This window comes from Taeniopygia guttata, chromosome 5, assembly GCF_048771995.1.
Source record: "Taeniopygia guttata chromosome 5, bTaeGut7.mat, whole genome shotgun sequence".
In the NCBI taxonomy this organism is placed as follows: domain Eukaryota; kingdom Metazoa; phylum Chordata; class Aves; order Passeriformes; family Estrildidae; genus Taeniopygia; species Taeniopygia guttata.
This window is the reverse complement of record NC_133030.1, coordinates 15,052,663-15,062,458: the sequence shown is the minus strand read 5'-3', so window position 1 is coordinate 15,062,458 and position 9,796 is coordinate 15,052,663. Positions and strand designations below refer to the sequence as shown.

General features: G+C 36.4%; 1 protein-coding gene across 1 annotated transcript in view; it reads right to left on the bottom strand.

Moving 5' to 3' along the window:
* Positions 1-3,819: 3,819 nt before the first annotated feature.
* Positions 3,820-9,796, bottom strand: part of PDE3B (phosphodiesterase 3B) — an 87,302-nt gene continuing 81,325 nt past the window's right edge. The window contains exon 16 of the mRNA XM_002198179.7: positions 3,820-9,513. Within this exon, the coding sequence (XP_002198215.5) occupies positions 9,287-9,513 (227 nt within the window). The 3' untranslated portion in view covers positions 3,820-9,286. The remainder of the gene's footprint in view (positions 9,514-9,796) is intronic.

The following is a 9,796-nucleotide window of genomic DNA, read 5'->3' as shown; positions in this document are numbered from 1 at the left end:
AAACTCCGAACACAGTAGTAGGTCCCTCTGTATGGGGAGAGGGGGCCTCAGGACAGGGTTCAGAGCAAAGCAAGCAAGCAGCTGTTGAAGGCCGGGGCTGAGTGTTTGACCTGGGTTTTTACACAGACAGTGCTGCAACTTGGAGCTGCAGGAAAGCTGAAGGGCAGGAATTGGTGTTTGTCTGCTGACCTGATGTTTTCAGCTTATGCTGAGGAGAAATACTTCCTTTCTTTTGAAAGAGCAAAAGAGAAAGAGCAAAGAGCTAATAATGCCAGTCCACTCACATAACACTGCTGACTTCAGGTGCAGCAGGTCCAGATTATTATACCCACAGAGAGCAGCTCTAACACGAGTTCCTGTTTCTCTGAAGAGGCTGGGCAGGCTACCCCACTTCCTGAAAAAGTGCCTTTTGTAGAGAAGATTTAAAATTCAAGAAAGAGAGGAAGGAGGCAAACCTGATTGCTGTGCATTGGGCACACCATGAAAACTGAATTAACCACTCCTAAGGCACTGGCAAGCAGTGGGTGGGGTTAGGAGTCATGATCAAGCTTTTTCTGGATACCAAGTAGATGTTGTGTGCTTGTAGAATGCCTAAGGAGAAATTATAGAATCTACTGAATTTAGGAGCTTTCAGCATGAGGCAGCCCTGAGGAGTTCAGCTCTAGTTTTGGACTCATGGCAATTCTTCCTGTTCCCAGCCCTGTGCTCTCAGATCAGACAGCTTGAGTTTGTTTAGTCTTGCTTTTTGGGTTGCAAGAACTCCAGACCATCCTTTGGTTACAACATGGCTCGAATAATGCTAATTGAGGTGGGGGGAGGATTAAAAACCATCAAGAACCAGTTCCTGCAGGGACCCATGCTCAAAATGCAGCTAACCAGTTATAATTCCCTTTAGCTGAGGTATTTTGAGAGCTAACTCCTGGCTAGTCTTTAATCCATTTAATGAGAACCATATTGATTATATGTCATTCTGGTTTCTAAATCAAAATGCCTTATAAAAGCCTCAGAATATCAATCCAAACTTCTACCATTATCTGCCAACTTATGGTCTCGTTTAAGCAATCAAATACGTTTGACAAACTGTCTTTTTTCTAAATCTGTATCAGTATTAGTCATATTTACATGTTTCATTCTCTATCAACTTTTTTATTATTTTCCCTCTGACTTAGAATTATCCTAATGACCCAATTTAATAATTTGAAATATTGACATAATGGTAGTTTTTTCTAGTCCTCCAGAATTCCTCCACTGTATCAACATTGATTACAGTAGCCAGCCAGATGTTCAGAATTTCCTGGTGGGATGTTCAGATAATTCCAGCTGAAATATCTAGGATAGATAGCAGCTGGCTGCTATTTAACATTGTTTGGGGATTAAAGGTTGATATATTAACCAGTGTATCTTCGTAACACTGCTGCAAGACCTGAAGTCAGAACCACCATAGTGTTTTAAATCCTCCTTTCCCAATCTCTATGCTTACATTTAAGTTTTTGTGTTGTTTTTGGCCATATCAGCATCCCCAGAGACTGAAAAGGGAACAGTACAGGCATGTCATATATGACACTGAAAAAGTGCTGAGAAAAAAAAAAAAATCTCACTCATTAGCACTTAATTTCCTGCACTTCCAGCAGTTTCACTGGTACTGATGAACACATCCTTAGTAGCAACCTAATAAATGCAGGAACATTCATTAATTCATTAACTCAGAGATTAACTACATGAAGAAGATTTCATCAAAGTTCAAGGAACATTACTGCTTCTCTGAAAGTAAATAGTATGAACTTTCTGTGATACATTTTTATATGTATCTGGAATGTGTTCAGCCTGAGTTGAGTTTAAGGGTTTGTGCAAGCACTAGAGAGTAGATGAGGCAGATTATGACATCATGAAGAGAGCAAGTTCATGAGAAAAGTAGCAAGCTCAGAGAAAAACAATAAAAAATAGTGAAATCACTTTGAAAAATGAATGAAAATTAGATTGTGTAAATTTCATAATAATGCATTGGATACGAAAACATAAAGATTCAGGATAAATGAGGAGGGGGGGAAATCATAATGGGGAAGATGCCAGATCAGAATTTGCCTTTGGCTGAGAGAGATGGACTGATGAAAACACAAGATAACATGGCCAAGATCAGAGGATCGTAAGAGTTTGAAAGGAATTAAATATTCCCAGTACAATTGCTCTGTGAAGGTACACACAGAAAACACAGAAGGCTGGTATGTGTTTTCACAGCAGTGAGTTGTCCCAGGTGGTTTTTTTTGGCACTGGGCCTGACAATTCAAACCCCTGTCTAATAAAGATCAAATTAAACTACACCTCTGGAAATCTGCCTTCTTCTGTCCTTTTACAACAATGTAAATTGGGCATCAGCAGATTCTCCCCATTCTAGGTTATCCCTTCAGGCATTTTTGAAGGCTGTCAGCTCTTTCCATGTCATTGGAATTAGGCAGAACCCACACTAGGAGTGGTTATTCCTTAGGAAGACTGCCAGGCTTCAGAAGATGCTACATTTGTTACATTCTTCAGAATAAGTAACATTCCAAATAGATTAAACCCATTAAAATAATGGGAGCATATCAAGAATGTGCAATCTAATCCAATATCTTGCATTACTGCAGCAGATGGCTGCTTGCCAAAAATTTTACATGTGATGTAGACTAGCCTATAGCAATATTCCAGAAAACAGAATAAACTTACTGTTCATTCTGCTGCTGGTTTCAAGTGACGACTTCCTTTTCTACTCTAATACAAAAAAAAAAAAAAAAAAAAAAAAAGGAAATATTTTTAATTTGTGTAAATTATGATTTATCAGAAGCATGGAAAAAATATTGTGTATTAAAAAGATTTTTTTTATATACATTAGGAAGTTAATTTAATTTCTTTCTTTCTTTTTTTTTTTTTTGGAAGCATAAAAATTGCTTTATAAAGCCACTTCAGGGCATTTTCAGATCTTCTTCCATTTTATTTTACATTCTGTAAAGACACACCATTTCTCTCTCAAGGAATGTACAGTATAAACTGCCACACTATAGAGAGAAATACAACATAACTTAATATTGCATTTACTTCACCACAGATTGTAGGCGTAATCTATAAAATGCTCAAGCTTTTTGTGCCATAATGAAATTCGTGATTATATAGAGACAGTAAGAATAATTCATTGTTGATGGGAATAAAATTTAGTGCTAACAGCTAAAATTTGTCTAAAAATCCCTACTCACTTATACTAATTCTTTTGCTAAGTATATGAATTACATCATCTTCTGAATCATCCAACACCTCCCAATGTCTCAAGTATGCACTTTCTTAAGATCTAGAAAGGCCCAAATAGCTTGAAAAATATTTAAAATATAACTAGCTTTAGCAAACTAACTTAAGATAATAGTATTGTTAAAAAAATATTTATCCTCATTCTGACAATTAGACAGATTTTTATCTCTGGATGAGGTTCAAATCTTGTCTATTTTTTCAAAATGATTCTAGCTCTCTCAACAAATGAAAAGACTTTTTCTGGTGGGAGATGAATTATGGTCAAACACATTTAAAATAAAAAGGTTTTAATATTTACTGAAATAAATTAGTTGATGCCTCCAGTTCTTATTCTTTGAATGTTTCTATTATTTCTATAACTGCGCACATTTTCTTCTTGGTATTTAAAGTTTTCATATCAGATATCTACTCTACCCCTAGCATTTAAAAAAGTTCAGAAAGGATCTCAGTAAGTTCTGCAGTTCACTCATCTGGTCCACTAACAGTTTTACTAAAAGCTGTTTTTCAGACTTTTTTTTTTTTTCCAGAGACTTTCTTAGTAGCCCAAGACAATCTATTTCAGTGAGTCAGAGCCCTCTCAATCCTTAGACAATCAGTCATGTTTGAGCCTTGCCACCTAAAGGTGTTACTTCTTGTCCTAAACACTATAAAGCACTTGTCCTAAACACTGAAAGCATTATTCTGATTACTCTTTGAAACAGTCTCAAAAGGTAACCTGAGAACATCTCACTAGAGACTAATTTTCTCTTGACTAGGAAAAAATCTTTGTAATTAATTTTATCTTTCTCTTTCTCCTTCTCCTTCTCTTCAGGCCACGTCATCAGCCTCACTGGTCTGCACTGTAATTCCGTAAATCTGTCTAAAGGACAGGTATTTTTCCTGGGGTGTGGCATCTGAAATTAGAAACTGTATTTTGGTAATGACTTAGTTATGATGAACTGAATTGAATGATTACAAACCCATTCTCAAAGATAGAGGTGCTTACTTATCTGCTTTTTTTGACTGAAAGAATGCTTAGTTCATATGAGTCAGATAAACTGGCAACACTACAGATTAATAAATTCTACTAGGATGAATGTCATGAAAAAAGAAAGGGGCATGCTAAGCCCATTTGAATGACTATATATAGGAGCAAGTTTTCACATCTGAGTGGCACAAGGGACAAAATCTGCACTCTGCTCCTCATGTGCAATAATTAATGTCAACCCTATCCTCAGTTTTTTCGGTATGACACTTGCATTTTAAGCTAAGCATTACCTTTTGTTTTATATGCAATTTAAATGAAGATATTTTGATCTCACTCAAGGTGCAAAGGGTTCTGCTGATCCAGAGAGATGAGTCAGAAGTGACTCATCACCTGTTTTTTGGCAGGAGGTTTAGAACATGGACAAATCACAAGGTGAATGGTAGGGATCATTTGAAACACCGTGGTCTCTCACAAGTACTTAAAGGCTGGTTTGGTTAAACATTACATTTATTTTTTCCTTCTGAAACCTCACAGATAAACCAGCAGACAGAAGGTTTCACCTCACTAGACTTATACTCTATGAGATTCCACAGATGGCAACATTCTGCCAGGTAGCACAGCCCGTGTAGCACAACCTACCACAGACACCAGCAGCTGCCACCTGTGATCTCCTGAAGTCCAGAAATCAGAAGATGACTCATGGTGTACAGATTCCAAAAGAAACCTTCCTGTCAAACATTTCTGGTTGTGTTGTGCCCTTTTTAAAGGGTGTCTGAAGTGTCACACGGAACCAAGTAAGTGTCAGTCACTTACATACCTAAACGCAAGTGCAATGCAATGTTTATCCTGTAGCAGCTTAGTCCATCAGCTTTCTTTCCTCTAAAAATGTGTTATTCTTCTCATTAAGAAGAGGACAAATAAACTGATTGCTTATAGGCCTATTAAACTAAGATCAGATAGAGAGCAGTTAAAAATTGTGTCCTTTTCTCAGCCTCATTCCCGAGAATCCGCAGTATAATTTTATAGCAAGTTAAAGACTTACTTTGGAAGACATTGAAAGGAAAATTCCTCATTGGAAAAGTGAAAATAATTAATTACCTCATTTACCTTAACACAGACATGTCTGAAGTAGCACATTGTCCAGAGACACAATTCTGAAGAAAGCTGGAAGAAAAAAGGCAAAATAAATACTGTCTTGATCATGTTTCTTGTACCTCATTTAATCAACTTTGTATGTTTGTTTTCTCTCATCTAATCTTTACTGGCCACTAAAGGATCAATTTCCTAGAACTTGTATCACAGCTGTGATAATTGCATCATTATTTCCATTATCATTTTCATTTCATTTCTAAAAATCCAAGTATTCTGACTTGATAAAGACATACTGTTTCTATAATATTTTGAACACAAACTGGCCTGAGACAATAAACAGTATCTCTCTTCTGAATATTTTGGTATATTTGTAGGTCTGTGCCATCCTTACCTCTTCTTTCTAGTTCTCATTTTCCAAGCTAATTCCATCCTTTTAGTCTAAAACATCTCTCAGGCTGGAATTCCTGCTCTCACACTCACCAGTGTATGAGACACTTACAATTCTGTACATCTCAAATGGTTTTTTGGACAAAAGGGGAAGTGCTGCCATGTGAGTGTAGGAATTACAGGATGGGTCAGGTTGGGAGGGACCACAGAGGTCATTGCTGTGCTCCAGCAGGGCCATCCCAGAGCACATGGCACAAGATTGTGTTCAGGTGGTTCTGGAATATCTCCAGTGAGAGGGACCCCACACCCTCTATGGGCAATAACACACTCTGGATTACCTCAAACTCTGTCTGTGCTTCAAAGGATCCAGAAGCCAAGATTCAACTACATCTACACCAGGAGTAAACACCAAAGTTAAAACTCTGAGCTCCTGAATTCTGCTAACTCCTTTTGCTGATTCACCTGTCCCTGGTTGTGGTTAAAACTGGATGCAAACACCAATAAATGTTTCTATGCACAGAGCAAATGAAGTCTTACACAAACTTTGTTAGTCTGGACTTACCTTAAGCAATGCTACACCATTCCTTTCATTTTGAACCTTACACTCACCATTTAACTTTGTCATGGAGAAAGAATTCACAGGAAGAGATTCCAAGTTATTAATTTTGACTGGTTTAGCACCTCCTTCACATCCAGAGGACTCCAGAAAGCACAGAGAGAATTTTTCCTTATAGAAAACTTGGTAGGTCTAGTTCTGTGTGCAAGTAATCCAACACATGTTGGAAAAGAAGGCACTGAGAAGATGGGAAACTCAACTTAAACCTGAGAATATTATACATAAAAGTTGTATTTCTGAGTGGCATAAACTTCAGTGTAGGCTAATTTCGTCCACTTCTTGGGGAAAGAAAAAGGAAAAAGAAAAAAGAATAAAGAGGTAGTGTTGCATTAGAAAGTGTTTTAAATGTGTTCCTTTGAGTGGTTTTCAGAACTACTTAACATCCCCTGGTAGCTGTGAATTACTGAAGTGTGATCACAGATTTAAGAGTGATATGCCTTATATGGAGGGATGTTATTTTGGACAACAGCTCAATCAACATTCAGAGGACCCTCCATTCTCATTTTTGAAAGATTTGAGACACCTTCAGTTACAGCAACATCCGCTTCTGCAAACATTCCCTGAACCAGCCCTTGTTAACTTTTCCCCAGTCTTTTCCCTTTGCTCTTAGAGTAACAATTAGTCACATACTGTGCACACATTTTTAAAAAGTCACTTTAAAGTGGATTTAGAACACATTCATAATTAAACATATCTTTGAAACAAGCTATTGTAACTTGGAAATGTCTAACTGGAAATCTATTTTAACATTACAGTTTATTAAACACTGAGGTTTGCTGCTTGTTACTGGATTTTAAAATTGCTTCAGTATTCTTAAAGAATTTAAAAGAAACCTGAGGTAAGAAAGTTGCTGGCAAAGATGTCACCACATATAAATCCTGCAAGCGCTCTAGTAAAAGATAAAATCTTAATTCTTACCCTGTTATACATTTGTTATTTTTTAAATAATGACATTTTTAAGGAAACTAAAAATGAAAACTTGTCATGTAAAATAACAGAACAGTAACTTTAGACAAACTAATTAGTATCATTTTTCAGACAAAGCAAAATGATATTAAACAATATTAAAATGATATTTTATGTACACAAACACACTAAACACAGAATGCTGAGAATACAGCAAGCTGAAAGAATCAGAATTTTTCTAGTCTTCACATTATGTGTAAGAAGAATATATGACCAAAGAAATGTCAAATACAGGTGTATGACCAGTGAGTGCCAGCTTCAATAGTGCAACATTTTATTAATGACAGAAATATCTGGTTTAACACTGCTCATGTTACAAAAAAACTGCAGTGACAGTGAGAATGGCAGCAAAGGGGAATTTGTCACTGAAGATATAGCAAAAGCTCATTTCAGTGGTCTTTTAAGTGCATCAACAAAACGCTTATTAGTGAAAAAAGCAAAAAGAAAAAAAAACCCAAACCTTTCAGCTATTTAAACTGGCCAGTGAAATAGCAGAATGAAAATCTGTGTAAAATTGTGTAATACAGTTTACACAGGGTTATCTTTTTTTTTTTTTTCCGAGTCAATTGATGCAAACACAAATATGCTGAGACACATTTAGAAATAGCACACGCGCATTTGGGTTTTATTCAGTTCAACTACACAGCATTTAAAGGTTTAGTACTAAAAGGAGCACTTTTAAAACTAGGCTTATCTGTGTCTTGCTTACCTGTAGCCTGATTTATGACTTTTTTGTTTGCTTGTTTAAAAATTAGACCTACAATGGTAGTGTTTCTAAAAATACATTGGGGTGGAATGTCTAAGTTTGTTATTTTAAAACTCAACAATCTATAATGTGGTACAGTACAGTGATTTTTATCTTGTATCAGGTTTTACACCAAGTTTACACCTTCTGGTTTCCATATGTGTATTTCAGGATGTACATCAAACTTGAGGGCAATAAAAGCTGTGTCTGTGATGGAAAAAAAATGTGTGGGGCAAATTAAAATAGCCATTTTGCAACCGCAGTTTATGTCTTTAAAAAAAATCTTTAATTCTCCTAAAGATTTACATACAAAGAATAAATGAGATACGATCTTATTTCCTTAAAATTTAATATGGGAAATGGGTGCAAGATAAAAATCTATGATGTGGTTGACTTGTTTTTAAAGTGAACCTGAGTAAGGGCAGGAAATATAACATCACTTATGACTAAAAGAATAAAATTCCTTCATAATTTAAGTAGCTGAACAGGTTTTTAATGTTCTACCACAAAACAGCAAGGCAACAGATGAGAATGGCCTTGTACTCAATGAATTATCATGAACATCCACTGCAAACCTGAATATTTTCTGCAAAAATAAAACATCAGATTATGCACAATAATAAAAAGCATCAGAAATAGATGCACCTGGATTTTCTTTCTTCTTTTTAAACCACAAATATCAGAATTCAGCATTTATGTCACAGTCCTCGAACAGTTGCTCTGAGATGACTACATGAAGCACACTACTGCACTAAGTAGACACCCCACAACAGGCTTGCACTGCAGCAGTAACATAGTTTTCATGTAGGCACAGACTTTTTTCTCATTCATGTTCAAAAACAACATGAAATAAGCAACTCAAGACGACATTGGGATTCATCCCGCGGTTCCTTGTTAGCGAAAAGTTCTTGCCACTTTGGTAATCAAAGTCACTGAATGTTTTTTTAAAAAACTGCAGGTACCTCAAGGAAAAGAAGAGTTCCATATTCAGCAAGGCAGCATTATATCAGGATATTTTATACCAACTAAGGCATAAAGAACTTTGCATCAGGGTATACAATACTCAATCTCTGAATAAAGTTCCGTATTCTGTGTGGCGAAAGTGCATAGGAGTGGGATTCCACCAGAGCAAAAAGAATCCTCTCACAGTATTAAGGCCTTTCGATTTTATGTGAGCTGAAGTCAGCACAGTGGAAAAAAATCATAGGCTGTCATCACACTGGACACCACTGGAGTTCCCTTAGCATGTCTTCTCTTCTCCCAGTTGTCGTTCATCATCTTCATCAGCTTCCTCAATAACCTGAATGTCATCTGCTTGAGGTAAAGATGAGATTTCAGTCAGCAGTTTGGCTCCTTCTGCTTTGCTCTTCTCTTCCTCTTCGATCACTTTCTTCCATATTTTGTGATTTTCACTGAGGTGGTGTATTAGCTGGCAAAATATCCGTCTACCTTTTTTTCTTTGAGTTTCTGTGAAATTATAAGCACATTGGATTGTTTGACATTCCGAGTAATTGCATTTTACACGTACAAAACCAATGGCACACTGCAAGCGAGATGTAAATTTCAGCAAGGCACATGGATGATTATTCTGAATATTTAAAGAGTGGCATGGCAAAGGATATCAACAAGTTTCTGTTTTAAATTGCAAGTTTTCTGGTAGTAACAAAATTTTTGTTAAAAGAGGAAAATTTATGAAGCAGCATAATAGCAAAATCTACAAGATTTGTACTGCACAATTTCAAGTGTCACT